Raw genomic sequence first — 24,792 nt, forward strand, 5'->3', positions numbered from 1 at the left:
TTGGATTTTTTAGAGCTCATTCTTCTCTGTTTTTTTCCCATGCATGAGGTGTGCAAGGTTTAATCATGGCTAAGTTGACGAAAATAAGGCTTTTAAAATGCTTGGTAGCCAATAGCTAACTTCAAGCTAACTTCATCCTCTTCCTGTACATGCACAAAGGAAAGTGTTTAGGCAAGTCATGGCTGCAGGGCTTCTGCATATACCAGCATATCTCTATGGGATTGTCTGTGGCACCTGGGGCACCCTCTAGTGGTGAAAGGGTGGCATTAAATGAGTTAAGAAGCTATAATCTATAAAGTAGCATTGCTGACCTTCAAATAATGGATATCTCATAAAAGACCATGGAATAACAGAAAATTGTAAAGAAAGATGGATGACAAATCATTTTAGTATCATGTCATTGTTGTGTTCATTCTAAATAGACACAGACATGTAGATACAAAAAATAATTAATGTAAACTACAAAGCCTACTGACATGGTTTGAAAATCTGTCTCACACACCCATTTCTAAGAACTTCACTTTAGCAGTTACAGTTGGTCAGGTGGAGAAATATAAAACAAACACACAAAAGGCCTGGCCCTTCAGGCTTCAGTACAGTGCAATAATTGTACTTTGCAAAGCTGCTATAATAACAATGAAAAACTAAAATACATCCTCACCAATGCCACAGATCAGATCAATCCTCAGCAATGCCACAGATCAGATCACCAAATAAAACTAGTAAAGGAGCCTGCTGTTATTTAGTCAATAAGATCATTTCAAAGAGATCCACTTTACAACAGTAACAACAGCAGTATAAAGTAGGCTAAGTGCAACATTTGAAGTCTGGCACACATCATGTCTACTTGTTATCTTATGGCTCTACTGCAGTAGTTCTAAAAAAATCAATGTCAAGGACCCCCAGTTTGACATGGATCAGGCTGTCTTAAGTTTAAATGGAACCAAATGGACCCATTAGGGTCCATTTGGTTCCATTTGTACACTCCCCTGAGTTACACATACCCAAGGGTCCATTTGGTTCCTATCATTTCGCCGAGGACCCCCTAGAACTCCCTCAAGGACCCTTGGGGGTCCCCGGACCCACTTTGAAAACCAATACTCTATAGTAGCCAAAAGCTGATGCTGTGATTATTACCTTTGCTGTCGACAAGCGCGGGGACTTCTGATGGTTCTAGTAGAACCGGGTTCTACTGGGAAAAGTGTTATAATCCTATCCGTTACTGTCGCATTCTTATAAAATCCAAACTTGCGTTTCTCCACTGGAATAATGAATCCATAGTGATGGAACTCAACTACCACGTTGTTGGTTTGTTTACAAGTCGCTGTGTGTCGCACATGCGAGCGTCATACACGCTGCATCGGAAGTAGCAGATCTATAAGTTTACAACCCATACACATGCAACACCCTGTGGGCTTGTAGATCTGCGGCTTCCCGCAGGACAGTGACTGCAGTACGCAGAAACCCAGCTCTATTTGTAGGACAGAGCAGCAGGCAGCTTTTTATTTTTTTTCTTTCCGTTGCACTGCAGCACTGACTGTGCTAGCAGAGCGCTCACTTTTGAAGTAATGATTTGTAACAGTAAACGATGAGTAAGTAAGTTCAGAATTTCACAGCAGGTTAATTATTTAATGCTAAAATCCGATTAATCCGATTAATTACTTTAGGACCGATACATCGACCGATACGGCCGCGATTTGGACCGATCCGGGTAAACGCGCATCGATGCGGCCGTATCGCTAGTGTTGAAACCGATAATCGATTCATATCGATTTTTTCCGGCACCCTTAGAACAGAGCCTTCATCAGTATCATTGGTAACACTGACTCTGTTTGAGCAGAATGGAACAGAGCCTTCATTAGCATCATTGGTAACACTGACTCTGTTTGAGCAGAATGGCGTTTCCGTAAAGCCTCTTAATGCGCATTAAGGCTTTTGCGCATAAATCTTTTCATGGAAACACTTCAAAATTCAAATAAACTTTCATTATCCGCAAAAACATGTATGCGCTTGGCATAAATGCCCTCCGTCCGTATTCCACCCGTTTTCACAACGTGCCAGGCTGCCAGCTGTAGCTCTTTACAGACTGTTGTGCAAAGACAGCCTCCGACAGAACCAGTGGTGGGCAAGGAGGTAGGGAGCGCTTCGCTGTGTTCAGCTGGACCACTGAGTCGGCTCATGCGACCGTCGCCAATTCGAATGACACCCGCAAATGGAAACAGGCTAAATTCGCTTTGTCTTAATGCGCATTTCGAATAGGTTTATGGAAACGCAACTACACCTCAAAAAACACCTAGAAACTCCATTCATACTTTTTATAATTCATCTTACTGTGGACACACATGCTTGAGCGTTTTACTTTCAAATGTTTTGTAGTTTTTGAGATATTTAACTTTTAAAACTTAAATCTGAAAACCTTGGCACCTCGCTTTTCCTTCATACTTTAACCTAGCAACTTGATTCACAATTCAAAAATCCCACCTTACTGTGGACATGCATGCTTGAGATTTTTACTTTGAAGTAATTTGTAGTTTTTGAATATTTAGCTTCAAGCGCTCAATGCATTGTCAATGACAATGGCCATTTAAAGGAGACTGCATTTTAAATGAGCCATCAGTGTTTAAAAAAATCGCACCCGTGCGAAGTGAGCGGTGCAAACTAATTCCTGCGCAAATCAGTGTTGATAGGCATGCATGGCAATATTCTTTTTGTTGTGTATGATGTCAGTCTAGAGGTCTGCTCAGACTATATAAGTCTTTATTGTCATTTCTCATCAGTTAGTTGACCAAGCTACAGATTGTAGCTTGTAAGAGTGTCATAGTGTAATGATAAGTGACCTTATTTACCTCCAGAGAGGCGAGAAGAGGCCAGAAGATAAATATTTTAGTTTTTCAAAGTCTGTTCATTTGTATTTTAAACTTGTATTAGCTGCCTATCATTTATAACCTGTAAGATTCTCCACAGTCTGTCTAAAAGTGTGGTTATTTTATCGCTTATAAGTGATATTCATCTAATATAATTTTGAAATTCAAGGTTAGCACCGCTCAATAATTTTTTATGACGTATTTTACGCGGCCTAAACGCGTTATGACGTATTTTACGCGGCCTAAACGCGTTGTGATGTATTTTACGCGGCCTAAACGCGTTCTAAATCAGGGTGAACCAATCGAGTGCCTCTGTGACTATGACATCATGGACAGATCAACAGAATCGAAGTGTTTCATTGGTCTAGCGAACTCATGTCATCATCATTTGTGACATCATAGTTTTGGTAAAAAAGCGGTCTATAGGAGCGGTTAGCACAGCTCAAAAAATAAAAGTGTTACAAAATAGTTACTCAAAAGCACCAGAGGTTCCATATTCAAAGCCAAGGCCTTCTACGTTGCTTTAGTACTTTGATGTTTTCAAGGTTAAAATACAAAATAATTACTCAAAATCACCTAAAGAGTCTAGTAGTGGGAGATGGTCTTAGTGGCCTAAAGTAGTATTTCTCAACTGGGGACCTTTGGTGTGCCCCTGAGAAGGGTCAAGTGTGCCCCTGCTTGAAAGCCAGTATTGTATTTATCATTTTTAAAATGATTTTAACTAGTGAAAACAGCCGATCTACAATGCGAGGCGTTCGTGTGCTTGTAGATCGGCTGTTTTCACTACTAGTGCGGTATGCTATGTATTCCCGTAGGATTTTTTTGCCAAAATTGATTCAGAAAATGACGGGGTCAAATTTTCAGACCCCTCCCTCATTTCCTGGGGGTGGGTCCATTCAGTTTTGGCCCTATTCGGCCTTATTTTCCCAATTTCCCATAGGATTTTTTTTGCCCAAATTGATTGTTTTGCTGTTTTGGCTTCTATAGGGACCAACCTATCAGAAAATGACAGGGGTCATATTTTCAGACCCCTCCCATCATTTCCTGGTGGCGGGTCACTTCAGTTTTGGCCCTATTCGGCCTTGTTTTCCCAATTTCCCAAAGGAGTTTTTTTGCAAAAAAAAAATGATTTGTTTGCTGTTTTGGCTTCTATAGGGACCAGACTATCAGAAAATGACGGGGGGTCAAATTTTCAGACCCCTCCCTCATTTCCTGGGGGCGGGTCACTTCAGTTTTGGCCCTATTCGGCTATGTTTTCCCAATCTCCCATAGGATTGCTTTGCTAAAACATATTTTTTCTTTTGTTGTTTTGGCTTCTATTGGGACCAAACTATCAGAAAATGACGGGGTTCCAATTTTCAGACCCCTCCCTCATATCCTGGGGGGAGGACTTTACAGTACTTTATAACTTCACAGTATTTTCTGAGGTTATTCAATAGTTTAGGTAGGAACAGTTCAAGTGAGGAGGATGGGGTAGCATTTATACTTCTGACCTGTTATTATTCTTGTCAAATACAGGATCTATTAATGATCACTGTTATCTATGTCCTACCTGGTTATTCAATAGTTTAGGTAGGAACAGTTCAAGTGAGGAGGATGGGGTAGCATTTATACTTCTGACCTGTTATTATTCTTGTCAAATACAGGATCTATTAATGATCACTGTTATCTATGTCCTCCCTATGTCCTGGTTTTACTCTTACCTAACAGGCAGAAGCTACTTTGTTAATCTAGCTGACTTTGAGTCAAACAAACACAAGATCTGTTCTGGTATTCCACAGGGCTCAATTCTTGGACCTTTATTATTCTCCCTCTATATACTGCCGCTGGGAGAACTTATTTCCGCTCACGGTGTGAATTTCCATTTCTATGCTGATGACACCCAGTTGTACCTTTCGGTGGCTCCGGATGACCCCTGTGCTCTAGACCCATTGCTGACGTGCGTGTCTAGCATAAAATGCTGGATGAGTGAGAACTTTCTCAAGCTAAATGAGGACAAGACAGAAGTTCTCATAATTGGTTCTACTGCCCAAAGAGAATCAATAATAAGTAGACTTGGTAACCTGGCTAAAGAAAGTAACACCTCTGTAAAGAACCTGGGGGTGATCATTGATGCTGAATTAAATTTTAATACACACATTAATCATGTCACGAAGATTGCCTTCTTTCACCTTAGAAATATTGCACGAATTAGAGCTTATCTGTCGCTGAACGATGCAAAAACGCTGATCCACGCTTTCGTTTTCTCTCGGCTGGATTACTGCAACGCACTTCTCTCTGGTCTGCCAAAGAAAACAACTGACAGACTACAACTTGTTCAAAATGCGGCAGCCAGAGTTTTAACTAAAACTAAGATAAGAGAACATATTACTCCAGTCTTGGCGTCGCTACACTGGCTCCCGGTTGTTTTTAGGATTGATTTTAAAATACTTTTACTTGTTTATAAAGCTCTAAATGGTCTGGCACCTTCGTACCTCTATGACTGCCTGCATAGATATGTTCCAACCCGCCCACTCAGGTCCTCTAGTGCAGACCTACTTGAGGCGCCAACAATGAAATATAAAAAATATGGTGAAGCAGCTTTCTGCTTCTACGGACCGACAGCTTGGAATAAACTCCCACTACACCTAAGACAGGCAGCATCTGTGGATAGCTTTAAAGCACAGCTCAAGACCTATTTCTTTACTCTTGCTTTTAGCTAAATTTTTAAATCCCTGTGCTGCTAATTGACGTCCGCACTGTTCTGAAATTGTTATTTCTCTGCTTAATTGTAATAATTTTAATTATTTCTTTTTATTCTGTATTTTTTATTTTATTTTACTGTTTCTCTGTTAAGCACTTGTGCTTCATTTTCTGCTCTGTAAAGCGCTTTGAGCTGCATTTCATGTCATGAAAGGTGCTATACAAATAAAGTTTTATTATTATTTATTATTAACTCAATGAGTGCCAATCACGAGATATCTCGGGATATATCATCGCATCCCATAGTGCCAATCACGAGATATCTCGTGATTTAAAAAAAAAAAAAAAAATTGAAATTTTTTTTTTTGAAATTTTTTTTTTGGACCCCATCAAATCTAGTGAACATGATTTCAATCGCGATTTTGCATGTTCCACCCCCATACAACCCCATCTAACATACAGGGCGGCCATGTTTGTTTACATAACATGTAAAACATAATGGCTATTATCTCAAGAATGCCTTAACGGATTTCCAATCGGATTTTTTTGTTTGAAAGCTGTGAACAAACTGCACAAATCCACTCCAATGCAATCCAGGATTGCATTGGATTTTTTAGAGCTCATTCTTCTCTGTTTTTTTTCCCATGCATGAGGTGTGCAAGGTTTAATCATGGCTAAGTTGACGAAAATAAGGCTTTTAAAATGCTTGGTAGCCAATAGCTAACTTCAAGCTAACTTCATCCTCTTCCTGTACATGCACAAAGGAAAGTGTTCAGGCAAGTCATGGCTGCAGGGCTTCTGCATATACCAGCATATCTCTATGGGATTGTCTATGGCACTCTGGGCACCCTCTAGTGGTGAAAGGGTGGCATTAAATGAGTTAAGGCTCATTCCCACTGGGCCAGAAAAAAAAATATCTGTGACAGATATTTTCTTTTATCTGTATCTTACCATCCACTTGAATGGAGAAAGATATTTCTTTATCTGTTAATCTGGCCCAGTGAGAATGGGCCTTTACCCTTTATACTGTTGGCAAAGTCTCCAGTCCAGTGCCATAGCACTTGCAGAGACTGACTGTCACCTGCTTTGCAGCCACATGTGATGAGCTCAAGTATTGCCTTTGGAGCAGGGAGGGCAAGACACCTGACTGGAACATACCCTCCACTCTCTGAATTCCACCAATTCTCTTCAATTGGTGGAAGCTCAGGGCAATTGGACATCGGTGTCAGCAGCCTCTTCGATGTGTGCACCTCCTCAAAATCATGTCCCTTGATGAATGTATCATATATGACAACGAGCATGAAAGAACTGTCCCTTGAGAAATACTCAAGCAGTCCCTGACTCCCTGGCCTAACACATGTCAACTTCTCCTTGGTTGATCACACAGTCAGGATTCCTTGATGGACATAGTGAGCTTCATCTCTGGATGAAGACTTCGTATTTATCGACTGATCCATATACCTAATATTACCTATCAAAGACAACTCGACCCTCAACATAGCCAGCCATCATCGTTATGATGTGTTTGTTGAATGCATCCTGAAGATCTGACAGCTTTTTGTCTTTGTCATGTTCTGAAGCACACCCATGGCATCAACAATAAGAACTTTGATAGAATAATCGTCCTCCGTCAGATCATGCTATGGGACACATGGAAGATCTTCCTACAGGGGCTCTGCCCTGGCATCTTCAATTGCATGCAAAATCTGAACCCCCTCATTTTCTGACAGTTTGGTCCCTAAAGAAGCCAAAACAGAAAAGAAGAAAAAAAAAAAAAATCTATGGGAATATAGAGCCGAATAGGGCCAAAACTGAAACCCCCCCTCGCCGCCTCAGGAAATGGGGGAGGGGTATGAAAATTTGAACCCTGTCATTTTCTGATAGTTTGGTCCCCATAGAATCCTAAACAGCAAACAAAACAATTTTAGCAAAAAAATCCTATGGGAAATTGGGAATACATAGCTGAATAGGGCCAAAACTGAAGTGAAATGAAATGAGGGAGGGGTCTGAAAATGTGACCCCCGTAATTTTCTGATAGTTTGGTCCCTATAGAAGCCAAAACAGCAAACAAATCAATATTAGCAAAAAATACTATGGGAAATTGGGAATACATAGCCGAATAGGGCCAAAACTGAAGTGACCCGCCCCCAGGAAATGAGGGAGGGGTCGGAAAATTTGACCCCCTTCATTTTCTGGTATGACATCATTTTGTAGGCAGAGGAGAATTTCTGCCCCCAGTTTCCGTGAATCTTTTTACTATTTTTACTATTTACACATTTTTCTTCTCTTTGTTGTTGAAAGGAAAGTGTTAGAATTATACTTTAGTCGTTATTTTTTAGTCGTTGTTTTTTTGAAATAGCGAGGGACAGAAAATGCTCTGGGGGCAGATTCTCCTCTGCCTACAAAATGATGTCACGGCTTAAAAGCCCCTGGCACAAAAATCCTACGGGAGCTGTATTTTGGACATAGCATACCACACTATACTGTTGTGCGACAGCCTTGTATGATGAAGCAGGGCTTTACTTTGCGAAGAAACGTACAAATTTGAAACTTGGAGATACAAGGTTTCTTCCCGACAGTGACGATATTTACACCCCGGTATTATGTTGGTGTGCCCATGGATTCTTAGGACATGAAAAGTGTGCCCATGCAGAAAAAAGGTTGAGAAACACTGGTCTAAAGATCTGACCCAATGCTGAGTTTCAGGGTTCAAAATCATAGTCTTTTCTGCTGTACTTTGACATTTTCAAGGTTAGAATACAAAAGAGGAACTCAAAAGCACCTGAAGAAATCGTCGGGGTGGGGCCGTTGCTGAGGTTAATCCGTCCCTGAGTGGTCTAATGATCTGACTTTCAGCAGAGAGGTTCCATATTCAAACCCCAGTCTACCTGTAGTTTGATGATGGAGTACTTTGGAATGTTCTTACAGTTTAGGCATTTAGCAGGCGCTTTTAATCCAAAGCGACTTACAATAAGCAGGTAATACACATCACTATAATAAGCAAGATATGTCAGTACATTAACAACAATATAACAAATGCATCTTTGTAATATGCATGAGTAACTCAAAATGTCTTTGAAAATGCACTGGGCACCCAAGGTATTGTGTGTGTGGTGAACAGAAGAAAAAAAATCTCATTGACGTGAGTTTTGTGGTGTTTTGACTGGACACCCTGTGGAAGTTGCCAGCGGTTGATCAGCCTTCATTACAAACGGGCCACAGGACTTTCTATAGAAACTCACAGCAGTTTTATTGTTACCCCTATTACTATTATTATTATTATTATTATCATCATCATCATATATTAATGGCACTTTAAATGTTGCCAGAGTGATGTTTGATCTCTTAACCTTGAGATCATCAGATGAGGATTTGAACCCAGTTTTGTAATTTCACTAACAGCTGCACTAATGCACCATGCAGACATGCATCTATATGTGTTAGATTTATACCAAGATCATGTTTGTGTGTTCTTCAGTCTAAGATTAGATAAATGTTAAAAATCCAGGTAAAATTTTTAGAATTGTCATTACTGGTTTTGAACTCAGAACCTTCTATATTAAAGGTCTGTATCTGAACCACCATACCATTGAAGTTAAAGCTATACTGTGTAAGTTGCTCACCTAGAGGTCAGTAGCTCTATAGCAAACCGCGTCCGCGTCTTTCGGCCGTTTTTTCGCCGCGGACCACCCCCGCGTCTGCCTCCACCTCGCCGAGATCTATCTTTAGAGGGGTCCCTGGTTCCTGTGCGTTCAGGCATTCCGGAGAAACTGACTCCTTCGCCGAGTAAATGCTGTTGTTATGTTGAGGCAAGCTACACGGGCGCCTACAAATATGGCCGAGGTATTGTGATAGCGACCCCACTTCAAGATGCGCTATGATTGGCCGGCAGTGTATAATCCTCGCTGTGATTGGCCGGTAGTGTATGATGACGCAATTTTGCCGCAAAATTCTCCCCCCCTCACGGCTCATAGAAAACATATAAAGAGAAGGCTTCAGAAGCTGAAAATAACGGAGTGGGTGTTCTAAAACTTTAGCGATTTAACAGTTAGGACAATTTTAAGATTTGTTTTATAAATAAAGTTACATGGTATAACTTTAATATATTACTGAGTATGTGAATATCTGAAAGATTAGGTTACAAGCGCCAGGTAAAACTGATCGCAAGCCCTGTATCTCAACCACTGCTTTAGAAGAAAAGAAACGAAAAAGGAATCCACAAATAGTTCTGCTTGTGGTAGTTCCAGTTTGAACTTGGAAAAACATGCTCAGTGGATTTGAACCCAGAACCACCAATATATGATACTTGTATCTGAACCACTACTCCACCATGGTTCCTGATGGATTGTTCTCTTGTATATTCTTCACTAAAATATTAGGTCATGTAAAATTATTAGAACTACTCTTGCTGGGATTGAACTGGGGAACTCCTGGCAGAAAGTATATCGTAACCACAACTACTCCCTCAAGGTTATCTCAATGAGACTACTCTTGTACGTTTTTAAAGGGGCCCCAGCATGCTTTTCAAAATATATATTTTATATAAATATTGGTCCATAATACGGTTTTATACAGGTTTTAGCCTAAATAACCACTCGGATATTTAAATTTCATGTTCTGTCTGTCTCTAATTCACCCTTTGTCAAGTCCCGCCCGTTGTCCCGCCCCTCTTCACACCCATTGGTTGCTATGTCTCGGTGGGACATTCGGTGGGACACTCCATCCACTACCATTGTAATTCAGTTGCTTTGTATTGTTAGTCTGTGTATTCAATTCTCATTTCAAACTTGGTGTCAGTAAAATGGAGCTGCTCAGTGGCATTATAGTGACTCAGAATGTTTTTAAATTATTGTATTCCTCCAAAAATTATGTTTTAGCAAATTCAACATAAAAAAGGCAGAACCAGGGCGGGACAAGGCAGATAGAGCCTTCTGGTTGGTCAGTCAGGGACCAACCAGAAGGCTAACAAAGGGTGAATTCCAAGCCATTTCAGATGCAATACCAAAATGCCCTTTGTTGGCTACGGAGCGCTGTCTTTGGGCTAAAATTGGAACGATACAGAGAAGATTAGCATGGTACCACATACAGTATATATCGTATATATATAGGTAACACATGTACAGTATATCTGCTGTACATTATATGCTTCTATACAGTACAGATATGCTTATGCATAGCAGCAGATGTGTGTGTACTACTGTGTACTGTGCTGTGTGCATGCTAATCTATGCTTATGGACGTTAGTTAAGGTGCTAGGAAAAAAAGCACAAAAAGACAAATCAGTGCATGTCAGTACATGGGATTACGGTTAAACACCCTTAACCAGCACAATCATGACTGTCATGACTATGGGGACCTTACTATAGGGGGTCCTCCTAATCTTTGTGTGATAGAAACCCTTTTCTTTCCCTCAACCACTTGAACCCTGGTTGACCCTATATTCCGAGAACTTTAGCCAAAAATAGCAGATCTACAAGCTCACAACCACGCCTCGCGCTTGTGATCTTATAGATCGGCTACATTTTTTTTAGGTTTGGTATAGAGGGGAAAAAGAGCAGACTAAGTACAGAGTGAAAGGTCAAGTTTATCAAGTATTGACGGTTCAAGACAATTGTGGTTGAATATCTGAAATTGACATAAATCCAAAATATGCTGAGGATATATAGTGCTCTCAAAAAACCGACAATCAGACTATGAACTGATTGTGGGGGTCCCTGCTTCATCTCTCTCTCAACTAAGGGGTCCTTGGCCTGAAAACGTTGAAGACCCCTGTCCTATAGAGACTACAGATGTTTAGTCTCTATGTTTAATGTTTAGAACTTACAATCGCCTCCTGGAGTCTACAGATTTATAAGCCTAAGAGACGACTATGGCTACCTGACTTATTGCCATATTCCTGTTGTATTTTCAGCCATGATTCCATGCTTGATAACAGTAATCATTACACAGAATAAATACACAGGCCATGCAGAGCAAATAGGAGAAGGACATACTGTCAAACAAACATGTCAAAGTGCAGTGGATGCCATCATTTGCTAAAAGGGAACGTCTTTGTCTGTCTCTCAGCAGTCTGTGGTGAGGTGTCTGCACATTAGGAAGGTGAGTAATGTACTAATGTACTTCAAATGATGAGCCAATGTATAATGTATTGCTTACCGAAATAAATATAGGCTATATATTCTTCTTTATTAAATCACATTCACTTGAAAAAAGAGTATACATTATACAAAAATAATACATTTTCTTTGAGTGACCCTGCCATACTTGCATTATCATTTAGTACCTGTTTCAGCTTTTCCTGGTTATTGAGGTCTTTTATGATACTTGGTTATTGAGGTCTTGCCAGCATTAACGTTGCTTCAATTTAAGATGTTTCACTTCTGAATATTAGAGAATCCTAGAGCGCTTCTGTCCATTTAAAATGGGAAAGTGCAATGGCCCAATGAAAACACCATTTTATATGCAGGCTCTTTACTTCATTATGGCTTGGGAATGGACTACAACAGTGGTTCTCAACCTGAATGAACTACAACAGTGGTTCTCAACCTGAATGGACTACAACAGTGGTTCTCAACCTTTTCCATATCAGGGCCCGCTTGACAATCTTTAATCCAGAGACAACCTTTTTGACATGGTCATTTTCTTGATAGTCAGTGTTGCTATTATTAAATTAACATTAAGTTAAAGTATGACACCAAATCAAAATGTAATATTTCCATTTTGATTGTCCATAGGGTATACAACAACCTTGATTTCTCTATATATTTTTTATTCTTTAGAAATATTTTCTTTCACATCAGGATGTATTGATCATTAAAATCATTCAGCAATAACATCGCCTACACTACAGTATCTCCCAGACTCCCTACAATTTAGGCATTTAGCAGACGTTTTTAATCCAAAGCAACTTACAATAAGCAGGTAATACATCAATATAATAAGCAAGATAATATGTCAGTATACATCAACAACAATACAGCAAATGCACAGGAATATCAATCTAGCAAAAACAATAACATAGACCACACACCTAAGCAGTAAAAAACTTTTCTAAAACCTAAAAAAAGCTATCTAGCTTCATGTGTGCTGGGGCCAGGAGGACGAGTGGATTATTGTCCTGTGTTTTTTTTTAGCAAGGGTTCTGTCAGCATCCCTGTGTTGGCTGATCTGAGCTGATCCTTCCCCAGTCAGAGTTAGGAGAATGAATGAATGAAGAATTACGTGCAGGATGTAATTCGTATAAAGATTTGAGGGGACTTCATTTAACTGACCAAAACTTTTTTGAATATTTAGATTTTAAGAGAAAAATCCTCTCTCACACTTAATGCCAGTCATCACCCTCCCCTGTGCCAGTGTTGGCACCCGCGGTGCCCAAGGTTTCCACTTAAGACAGCAGCAGCATATTTATCCATATCACAATGACAACCCACTTCACAAGGTTTTAAAGAAAGAAAAACTATGACATTTATTTTGTTTGTTTAAAAATATTAATGTTATTTTATCATTAAATGAAGGGTAAGTGTTTTTTTTTGTTTGTTTTTTTGTTTTGTTAAATAAATAGCTCTATATTGGGATAGTACTCATTGCTATAGAGTGTTTGTTCAGCAAGATAATATGTCAGTACATCAACAGCAATACAACAAATGCACAGGAATATGAATCTAGAAAAACAAAAACATAGGTAGACCACGCTGAGGAGACCCCTCTTGCTGAACAAACAGAGTGCTGTTAGAACTTTAAGCTCTTAATAAATAAAATAAAAAAAAACATCACTTGACCCAACCTTTAAAATGTTTTGTTCAATTTATTTGGGGGCGTACTTGCAATATCCTCCAGGCCCACAAGTGGACCCCGGGCCACATGTTGATAAGCGCTGGACTACAACACATTCATGGTAGTTGTAGTTCCAGACAGAGAAGCGTCTGTTTAGTTAACAGTGAGTGAACTATTGACTGATGGAACCTTGTGAACCTCAGGTCACCATGATGCAAGGAGCTGTGGGGGTGTTGATTCTATCAGTGCTGGTTTGTCTGGGTTCAGGTCATCACCATGCAGGACATGAAGGTAAATATTCAGGTCATCATCATATACAAGCTTGTAGATCTGCTATTTTTGAAAAATCGTGAAAAGTCTTCGAATATTTCAAATCTAAGGTTTTTTGAAGGTTCTATGTCTGTGATGCTCAAACCTTTTCATGTGAAGGACCCCTAAAATACCCATCTAAAAATATTTAGTTCCAGCAGCACGGTACTCTGTGCCACATTGTGAGCTTGTATATCTGCTATTTTTCAATAGCTAAAGTATAAAATAATTAAGGCCCCTCCACCCCTAGTAACTCAGTCCCACTTTGAAACAAATTCCCACTAGACCAAGGATGAAATACCACCCTACAGTTTTTCAAATCAGCCTCATGGTGGCGCTATAACAGGCCGCTTCACGTGCTTACCCATAATTGGACCGATCTGCATCAAACTTTGCACGCATACTCCTGAGAGGCCATGGGTTTTCCATAGCATTTTGTTTTTATATTACTCGTACAGATTTTGTCCAAACACATGGACACATGTGATCAAGACGGTTCTGTCCGATTTCTCATATTCCATACTGATTGGCTAAAATTGGCAAGAGAACCAGCGAACCAGGGGTGTTTCACTTTGAACAAAATGCCCCAAATCCTGAACAGCAAGCGCCACAGCAAGCGTCCGATTGCTGTGAATCTTTGCACGCACACTCACACTATAGGCAGAGGAAGAAATGCCACCCAATGTCAGCCGTATGTTTGCTATTTGTCGTAGGAGGGAAAAGTAAAGTGTTTAAGTGTTTAACAGATCTATCTCATCACCTTCAGATCATGCAGATAACAATAAAGTGTTTAAGTGTTTAACAGATCTATCTCATCACCTTCAGATCATGCAGATAACAGCGCAGACAGCGCCGCAGCCAGCCTCTCTGCGGTGACGTCGGCAAACAAAGGTTTCGCCTTCAGCCTGTACAGGAAACTGGCAGCTCAGGCGAACAACCAGGGCAAGAACATCTTCTTCTCCCCCTCCAGTGTCAGCATGGCCCTGGCAGCCTTGTCTGTAGGGGCCCGGGGCCAAACCCACCAGCAGCTCTTCAGTGGTCTGGGCTTCAACAGCTCCTTGCTGACCCAGGCTGACGTAGACCAGGCCTTCCATGGACTTCTGACCGCAGCCAGCAAGACGTCGTCCGAGGACATTAACGCAGGAACCGCCGTGTTTGTGGACAATAAGTTCAAGCCACAGCCGGAGTTCCTGCAGGCCCTGAGCCAGTCCTACCACGCGGACGGGAAGAGTGTGGACTTTACCAATCCCACGGAGAGTGCTGCTACCATCAACAAGTATGTGGGCGAGAAGACCCACGGCAAGATAGACAAACTGGTGGGAGACCTGGATCCTGCTACTGTCATGTATCTCATTAGTTACATCTACTACAAAGGTAAGATATGTCCATCTATTGTCTGCATTGTTTTATATCATTTTATACATTAAAATAACTGCCAGTAAGACGCCCTATGTGCGAAAAGCAGGACGGAATTAAGTGTGATTCGAGTTGCGGTTGGTTGTTTAAGTTGGACAAAATGTGGATAAAATATTTTCCCAGATATGGATGTGACTGACGTCTGACATCATAGATGTCTTGTTATAGACCACACGAGACTCACACAATGTGTCCATATGGGCATTCCAAGCTATGGGCTTAATATTGATGACATCAGGGATCTCTCTGTATATGGGCATACAATGGTAGCCTGATTTCAGACTCTGCGCTGAGCTTGAGTCTGACATTGTCCCATTGACAAGAGATTTCAAAGGGGAGGAGATTTGAAATGTTAAATTCCCAATCACAAGAGATCTGGTGGGAGGGGTTGTGTTTGACTTGTGTGTACACAAAAATATTCCCCCCTCCCCCTCCCCTCTATGACAGGCAACAAACTTTCTTTGATTGGGAGCAGTTTACTATGAAAACCTCCACCGGCCGTCCGTCCGTCCGTCCGTCACGTTTTGTGACCATCAACAAACGTCACACCTTTGTTGATGTTTAAATCGAAGAGTCTTGGTCAAATACTTCTGTTGGTTTCTGCACTGATCATTTATACAATTCAGCTGTGTTTGCTCGTGTCATCATGATGAGGTCATAAATCAGCCATGCCCAAATATAGATTTTACGGGTTTACATGCTTACTCAGTTATTCGTTATGTGAAAGTCCTATGACGTCTATGATATCTGACATCATCATACATACATTCCCTTTTATGCCCATAAATGGAGATCCCCTCTGTAGAACCAGCCACTGACATCACTGTAATGTCAGGGGAACCAAATCCCTTTTATGCCCATATATGGAGATCCCTGTGATGCCAGGGGAACCAAATCCCTTTTATGCCCATATATGGAGATATGGAGATCCCCGTGTTGCCAGGGTAACCAAATCCATTTTATGCCCATATATGGAGATCCCTGTGATGCCAGGGGAACCAAATCCCTTTTACGCCCATATATGGAGATCCCTTATGTCATCAATATTAAGCCCATATCTGTGAATATCTTTGGGTACCAGATGTCTCCATATATGGTTAAATGGTCCGATATACATCACTGGCCAGAAGACCAAGAAATGGTGCAACCTCGCCCTTTGCTTTTCTCCCTTAGGCATCTTACTGGTAGGTAGTTTAATGAGGAATGCAGTATGGTGGTAGGTAGGTAGTTATGGCCTTTGATGTAAGATTTTCACTTTCTAGGATAACTATATTTGCTATTCCCAGATGATGCCCTTTTAGGGTACCCCTCATGCCCATATATGGAGATCCCCAGGCTTTACTAATTAACATAAGTTTTATGCCCATATATGGAGATCATTGTCCCAATGTCATCAGATATATGGGCATAAATGGACACAGGCAAACTAGATGGGCTGTATGGATATCCAGATGTGTGATGTAAGTGTTTTATTCCAAATGTGGCACCCCACAGACATATTTCCAGAAACAAAATCCCTTTCATGCCCATATATGGAGATTTCTGATGTCATCAATCCCAGGCCCTGTAAAAAACATGGTTGCTATGGTAAACAGTTGGTTGCTAGGGTAAACAGTTGGTTGCTAGGGTAAGAAAACATGGTTGCTATGGTAAACAATTGGTTGCTAGGGTAAACAGTTGGTTGCTAGGGTAAAAAAAACATGGTTGCTGTGGTAAAAAGTTGGTTGCTAGGGTAAACAGTTGGTTGCTAAGGTAAAAAACATGGTTGCTATGGTAAACAGTTGGTTAGTAGGGTAAACCTTCAATGATTTTGACATCTTGTTACTAATCTGTCGGTAGATAATGCCGGTCTTATATAAGGGTAATTTGTGTACGGTGTGATGTCATACTGATGTCAGCAGTGTGACAGGAGATAAGCGACCAAAGGTCGCTTATCTCCCGATTAGGGAGTCTTACTGGTGCTAACGAGGTGTGCACAACCCCCCTTTGAAGTTTAAGTGCTTTGGCTGAGCTCCCCCCTCCACTGTTTCTGTTGATTTTCAAAAGTTAGACCCACCCCCTCCTCCGTCTTGCATTGATTTCATTGGCTGGTACGCCAAGATACCATATCAAGTTAACAAGAGAACCAGTCCGCTCAGACTCAGAGAGTGGGCGGGTCTATGGGCTGGAGCCAGGCAAATACAATGGTCAAGGACGGAATTCATTTGCAAGTGTGGTTAGACTGACACAATAATGTATATATATGGGCATTCCCAGTCAGATATGGGCTTAATATTGATGACATCAGGGATCTCCATATCCTCCATATATGGGCATAAAATAGATTCTGTTAGTGTGTTTCCCCTATCAGGGCATCATCTGGGAGCGTCCATATATGGGCATTCCCAAATAATGGGTCAACAATGTGATGTCACAATAATGTGATGTCACAACTGGTCACGTTCAGTTAATCAACTTTAATAGTTTAATCCCCATTTGGCCCTGTTGCAATTAGTTATTAACCTTACCATGGTTAGGGTTAATCTCTAACTCAGTGATTCTCAACCGTTTTCAAAGACCCCCAGTAAGACATACATTAGATTCATTAGGCCATGGACCTCCATTTGATAACTTGAGTCAGGATAACTCATGAATGGATAAAATGTATTATTGATATAAAATGAGCAATATATTTATTTTAGTTTGGCGATGATTCATAGCATCTTAAAGGTGATACACCATGCATTTAAAAAGTATTTATGTCATATTGTTTATGTCCCAAAAACGTTTTTCAAAAGGTTTTTGAAAAAAAAAATCTTTTTTGAATAGAAGGTGCTAGTGGGACCCCAAAAAAAGGTTTTAAAATAGGAAAAGTGAAATTTCATGGTGTATCACCTTTAAAGCATTGCCAAGAATGGCTACCAATCGTGACGCGTTCAGTTATTCAACTTTAATAGTTTAGTCCCCATTTGATAACATAAGTCTAATCCCCATTTAATGTCCTTTTCTTCTTTGTGCCCCTGGTGGTCACACAGAGAACACAGTCATCTTCTCTCATTTCAATGACTTCTCACTATTGCCATTGTGGTGTCTACATTGCTTTCTGTCAAACAGGGAAATGGCAGACTCCGTTTGAAGTTGCAGACACCAGGGAGGATGTGTTCCATGTGGATGAGCAAACCCAGGTACCAGCGCACACCACCGTCTTTTATGTGTTTGTTTGGTGACCACTGATTGCACCAACATTTCAGTGGCGTCAGTTCAGCGAAGGCGACGTGCAAGACATCAGTCATGTTGCCATACCTTAGAAACATGCATGATGAATTTATTTTAAGAAGTACATTTTATTTGTTTCTCCTGTAGCCAAGGTATGGCAGCTGCCATACCTTGTCATACCCAATTGACGCCTCTGGCACCTATTTGTATTGTACAGTACCTTATTGCGACCGTAGGTCGCATTTACTATCAAACCCTGCACAAAGTGTAAGTCCGTCCGTCAGTCCGTCAGTCAGTCTGTCTGTCACACCTCACACGTCACACTCTTGCCCTGCTCATATCTCCGCAACCGTTGCCCCGATCCATGCCAAATTTTGCACACACCTTCCTTACCTGCCAAACTACAACCTCCAAGGACCCCCGGAGCTCCAGGGACCCCCAGGTCCCTGGGGGACCCCCAGATGTAAAAAATGACCAAATGTGCTAAACTGACCAAATGACCACCCCCACGGGGCAGCTCACGGGGAATTCCCGGGGACCACCCACTCCTGGTGCTCCAGAACGGATGCAAAAGTGGTGGCGCCCCCAGTGGAGGACCCCCTACACTGCAGCTCACATAAAATGCCGTAACTCCGGCTAGGAGCGACCGGGACAGCCGGGGCCGGTACCTATTCGTCCGCCTTGCCGGCGCGGAGACCCCACCCCTCATTTCTAACATGGCCCTCTTCTAGCGCCACCATGAGGCCGATTCTTGCAAAACACATTTTTGGACACTGCTCCTACAATTTTTGCCCTAAAATCACGCAAATCGGTACACAGTATGTCTACACTCATCCCATCAACATGAATCTCTCCCATATAGCGCCACCTCCAGGCCGATTTTTAAAAACACATTTTTGGACACTGCTCCTACAGATTTTGCCCTAAAATCACGAAAATCACTACACAGTATGTCTACACTCATGTCATCAACATGGATCAGGAAGATTTTGGCAAAACACATTTTTGCCCTATTTGTGGAGATCAGTGACCTACGGTCGCTTATCTCCCGATTAGGGAGTGTTACTGGTATTTTACTATAGTTATGCTTTGATTTTCACTGTTCATGAAGATAATATTCAAAGAAGAAATAACGCACATCCTGGGTTTCTTGGTGCTGTAACTGCAAAAAACAGAATCTATTATTATTATTATTTTACAGCAAACGGCAGCACATACAATGTTTCGACCCTTGCGGTCTTTCTCAAGTATAAGATAATAACCACAGAGCTTGTATATCTGCTATTTTTCAATAGCTACTGTAAAGTATAAAATAATTAAGGGCCCTCCACCTTGGTCAGTGTTAATTTCGTCGACTAAAACTATGACGAAAAATGTTCGTCGACTGCGTTTTTTTCACTGACAAAAACGAAATAAAAACAAAATAAAAAGTAAGCTGTCATGACTAAAACTAATACTAAATATATTGACAATTTCGTCAACAAAATAAAAACTAGACTAAAATGTTATGAGGGTCTAGTGGAAAAGACTAATTTTATGTTTGGTTGCTCTCAGGTGTTGCCTGTTGAAAATAGCACATCTACAAGCTCACAACACGTGACACTGCAACGTGTTGTGAGCTTGTAGATCTGCTATTTTCAGCACACAACCAACCAAGTGAAAAATCTGTCATTACGATGCTAGTTGACTAAATCAACACCTATGATATTTAGTCGACTAAAATTAGACTAAAACTAAAACTTCACAGGTGACTAAATTATGACTAAAACTAAATGACATTTTATTCAAAACTAAATCAAAATTTGCTGTCGCCCCGCCCCCCCATTGTGACGGCCCTGGTTGTTGCAGGTTCCAGTCCAGATGATGAACGTGGAGGCCGGTTTCGACGTCTACATTGACCAGTCCATCTCCACCACTGTCCTCCGTCTGCCCTTCAACAACTCCTACTCCATGCTGCTGATGCTGCCTGACGCAGGTCATCTGACCGAGCTGGAGGAGCACATCTGCCCCATGCACTTGGCCAAGTGGCTCAAGTGGATGAAGAAAAGGTTTGACATGATGACACTGTTGCAAAGAAGGTTTTCACAAATGTTCATTTCTTTTGAAAATTGCCTATCTGGATGTCGTGGCGTGTTGTGAACCTGTAGATTAGCGGCTATTTTGTCAAGAAAGCGTGACATCGGCGAAATAGGAACGTCAGGTTAAGTGGTTGCGTTTTTTTAAAGTTGATAAGAAACGTTGTACATAACATGTTACTTTAAATTAAAGCAAATTAATAATACTAGCCCTTACCCGTTCAAAGATATGAGCTCCAAAATGATGTGCAGTGTGTGGGTTATGGGATGTGCACTGTGCACACAGTATATGAGGGATGGAAAGTAACTTTAACTGGTGCTTGCATGATGTAGGAGCATCAATGTAAGAAACCCGTTTCGTTTAATGGCTACAGAGATTTTTATCTAAATTTCGAATCCACTGGGCCAAGCAAAGCGCTCTGATCGGCTACTTCTCCCTTAGCGTTTGTTGTCTCTTCTTGCATCACTATGATCAGTATGCCCGAAACTGAAGGTTCTGTGGTGCAAAAACGAAGTGCGATTAAAATGCGCAATTTTTTTTAATCGCGTACATTTTCTGTAATTAATTAATTGCAATTAATCAGTTAAAGTCACAGCCCTAATTAGAATATTACTTTCTGTGCCAAGTATTGACTTTTACATTACTTTCACATTTTAAAATTTGCATTTCCCTTTCAGGGAGTACAATGTATTTGTTCCCAAGTTTTCCATCAAGACCAAGATGAGCCTGAAAGATGTGCTGAGTCAGATGGGGATAACGGACGTGTTTGGTGCTGCAGCCGATCTTAGTGGCATTGGAGAGAACTTGGCCGTGTCAGAGGTAAGAGCCGTCACAGAGGATGATGGTCTGACTGTCAATTTTAATCCGAGGCACCCCTACATTATAATTTTCACTCCCAGCACCTTATATTTATAGCATATCGTCGTTGTCGGGTGGAAACCTTGTATGTCCAAAACCGTTAGTTTTGTATTTATCATCGTGCCTCGTGTTGCGAGGCGTTGTGTGCTTGTAGATCAGCTGTTTTCACTAGTTTTGTGCGACAGTCTTGTATGATGAAGCAGGGCTTTGCTTTACCAAAAGACGTACACATCTGAAACTTGGAGATTGGGCAGGTTTCTGCCCGAAAGTGACGATATTTTAGTGATTATGTTGCGAGGAAAGTGTTGAGATAATAGCCATTTTGTTTAGAACTGACTGAAAATAACTTTGTACTTCAAGTTTAAAATGATACTAAATATTTTTTTCAAGTGTCCAAATAAATTCCAAATGTTCTCGCGGCACCCCTGGACTGCCGTCATGACACCCCAGGGTGCCCCGTCACCCACTTTGAAAACCCCTGGTCTATTTGTCCCTTCTTTTATACCACAACAAAGGACAGTCAGTCCATCAGTCCAGCAGCCATCAGGCTCCTCAACCAAGCCTGACCCTCATATGTTGTGTTCTATTCTTGGATTAAAGACTCATGTTTCACTCTGACACATTCACACATGGACTACTGGGATGTGCACTGCACTGCAGCACTGCTTCTCAGACATCTTCATGTCAGGGACCCCCAAATTGATGATGTATTTGACTGTGAACTGGACCCCCATTTGAAAAGGTTTTGTGCCAGGGACCCCAAAGGAAAGATTGGTCTAGAAGTTAGCTATAAATAAATAGCTAAATATGCTATGTCCCCTGCATTTCCCCATGCGTATCATTAAAGACTATCTTATCTAATCCAGTGGTTCTCAAACTCTGTCCTTGAGGGGTTTCCAGGGGGCTAAATGATAGTTATGGGGTCCGTGGTCTAAATCATGCATACCAAGAACCTGGGGGTCCTCCACTCGTCCTAGACAATTTGCCCTCCTGGCCCCCAAACTGTGGAATAAACTCCCTATCGCACTTAGAACTACAGACTCACTCCCTAGCTTCCACCGTGGACTGACGACTCACCTCTTCAGACTCCACCTAAACCCATAGCACTACTGTAACACTCAATGACCAATACATGAAGCTAGTTAGCATTGTTATGTTTCTTTTTTAAATAGATTGATATTCCTATGCATTTGTTATACTAGCCCTTACTCGTTCAAAGATATGAGCTCCAAAATGATGTGCAGTGTGTGGGTTATGGGATGTGCACTGTGCATACAGTATATGAGGGATGGAAAGTAACTTTAACTGGTGCTTGCATGATGTAGGAGCATCAATGTAAGAAACCCGTTTCGTTTAATGGCTACAGAGATACTGTCCCCCCCCCCCCCCCCCAGCCCGCCCGCCCGCCCACCCGCCTGCACACACACCCGCCTGCCTGCACACACACACACACACACACACACACACACACAGAGCTGGTTAAACATTTTGCCTCAAGCTAGATGCAGAATAGATGTGCCTCATGCTAGATGCAGAATAGATAGTAGATACAGCATAAAAATGCTAATATACAGCATACGATTTGTGAAAGTGACAAACGGGCTTCACAGTTATGTCAGGTGTGTTCATATGCTTATGGTGATGCGATTTCAGAGCAATTGCTCCAGCCACTGAGGAGAAACGCTGTTTCAGACAGACAGACACTCACTCACTCACTCACTCACTCACTCAGACAGACATTCGCAAAATTATAGTATAGATTGTTAATGTACTGACATATTATCTTGTTTATTATAATGATGTATTATCTGCTTTGGATTAAAAGCGTCTGCTAAATGCCTAAACTGTAAACTGTCCTCCAAATGAAGAAGTGTGATGATCACTGATCTTCTAATCCTCCCTGCTGGGTTGATCTTCAGGTGGTCCATCAAGCCACGCTGGACGTCGACGAGAGCGGAGCCACCGCCACCGCAGCCACGGGCATCGGCATCACACTGTATTCTGCCCGCATCGTCCCCCAGATCAAGTTCAACCGGCCCTTCATGGTCCTCATCGCCGACTCGGACAACATCCTGTTCATGGGGAAGATCCTCAACCCCAACCTCTGAGGAGGGTCTGCTCACCTTCAAGCATTCAAATACAGATGATGACCTGTCAACGCATTAAACCCTCTCAAAAGCTGCTTCTCCTGGTCTCTTCTTTCTACAACATGTGTAATGTTTGTATGAGTGGTTTGGTCAGGGAGAAACCTTGTATCTCCGTGTTGTACGTTTTTAAGCGTTGAAAGCCCTTCTCCATACCAGATCAATTCATGCCTCGACCACCCGCGTCAAAGACACGTTCTATCCTACAGCCATATAGTCGGGGGATATCTTAAAAAGTCCTGGAATAAATTCCTTACCAAAAAATGTCTTCACCAATGTGTTTGTAAAGGTGTCTAGTAACACATCCCACAAAGACAAATTCAGTTTCCCTAGAGAATCCGTGACAGCTGCTGAAAGTTGGGATCCCATTACTTAACTATACAGAATAAAACACACCAAAATAAATATAATTTAAGTAGCATGTGAGGCGTCAAACTAGGGTTTTTTAATGATTCTGAATCCATTGAGAGCATTTGTTTTGCACAAAAGAACATTCCTTGGGGTGAAGGCGGCTCCCACAAAACTGTGAAAAGTGATGACTCATCACTAAACCATAGTGTTGTGAGGCCTTGTTTTAGTCCATAGATGTCTTGTTATAGACCACATGAGACTCACACAATGTGTCCATATGGGCATTCCAAGCTATGGGCTTAATATTGATGACATCAGGGATCTCTCTGTATATGGGCATACAATGGTAGCCTGATTTCAGACTCTGCGCTGAGCTTGAGTCTGACATTGTCCCATTGACAAGAGATTTCAAAGGGGAGGAGATTTGAAATGTTAAATTCCCAATCACAAGAGATCTGGTGGGAGGGGTTGTGTTTGACTTGTGTGTACACAAAAATATTCCTCCCTCCCCCTCCCCTCTATGACAGGCATCAAACAGGTTGTTGTCTTTGATGCTAACGAGGTTTGCACAACCCCCCTTTGAAGTTTAAGTGCTTTGGCTGAGCTCCCCCCTCCACTGTTTCTGTTGATTTTCAAAAGTTAGACCCACCCCCTCCTCCGTCTTGCATTGATTTCATTGGCTGGTATGCCAAGATACCATATCAAGTTAAGCGTCATATGACAACACCAGACCAAGAGAACCAGTCCGCTCAGACTCAGAGAGTGGGCGGGTCTATGGGCTGGAGCCAGGCAAATACAATGGTCAAGGACGGAATTCATTTGCAAGTGTGGTTAGACTGACACAATAATGTATATATATGGGCATTCCCAATCAGATATGGGCTTAATATTGATGACATCAGGGATCTCCATATTCTCCATATATGGGCATAAAATAGATTGGGCATTCCCAAATAATGGGTCAACAATGTGATGTCACAACAATGTGATGTCACAACAGGTCAGCTAGACATTGAGGCGTTATGGAAGGACAGACAGGATGTGCCGGTTTTCATACTTAAAGGGATATTACACTTTCAAACAAACTTTTAGGTCTAATCAGGCTTGTATGAACACCCTGAACA

General features: G+C 41.5%; 1 protein-coding gene across 1 annotated transcript; it reads left to right on the top strand.

The window, feature by feature from the left end:
* Positions 1-11,546: 11,546 nt before the first annotated feature.
* LOC308296347 (alpha-1-antitrypsin-like protein GS55-MS) lies at positions 11,547-23,355 on the top strand. The gene is made up of 7 exons (XM_080739605.1): positions 11,547-11,645; positions 13,523-13,610; positions 14,454-15,002; positions 18,138-18,208; positions 20,088-20,287; positions 20,993-21,134; positions 23,093-23,355. Exons 2-7 carry the CDS (start codon positions 13,529-13,531, stop codon positions 23,279-23,281), a joined length of 1,233 nt encoding a protein of 410 aa, XP_080595731.1. The 5' UTR covers positions 11,547-11,645; positions 13,523-13,528; the 3' UTR covers positions 23,282-23,355.
* Positions 23,356-24,792: the final 1,437 nt, after the last annotated feature.

The sequence above is a fragment of the Nannobrachium achirus genome (assembly GCF_963921795.1).
Source record: "Nannobrachium achirus genome assembly, chromosome: 12".
NCBI lineage: Eukaryota > Metazoa > Chordata > Actinopteri > Myctophiformes > Myctophidae > Nannobrachium > Nannobrachium achirus.

Bases quoted from the DNA above. Each gene is read 5' to 3' on its own strand.
- LOC308296347 (XM_080739605.1), top strand. From the start codon at position 13,529: ATGATGCAAGGAGCTGTGGGGGTGTTGATTCTATCAGTGCTGGTTTGT. The intron at 13,611-14,453 runs GTAAATATTCAG...CATCACCTTCAG, and splicing joins TCACCATGCAGGACATGAAG to ATCATGCAGATAACAGCGCA. The intron at 18,209-20,087 runs GTACCAGCGCAC...TGGTTGTTGCAG, and splicing joins ATGTGGATGAGCAAACCCAG to GTTCCAGTCCAGATGATGAA.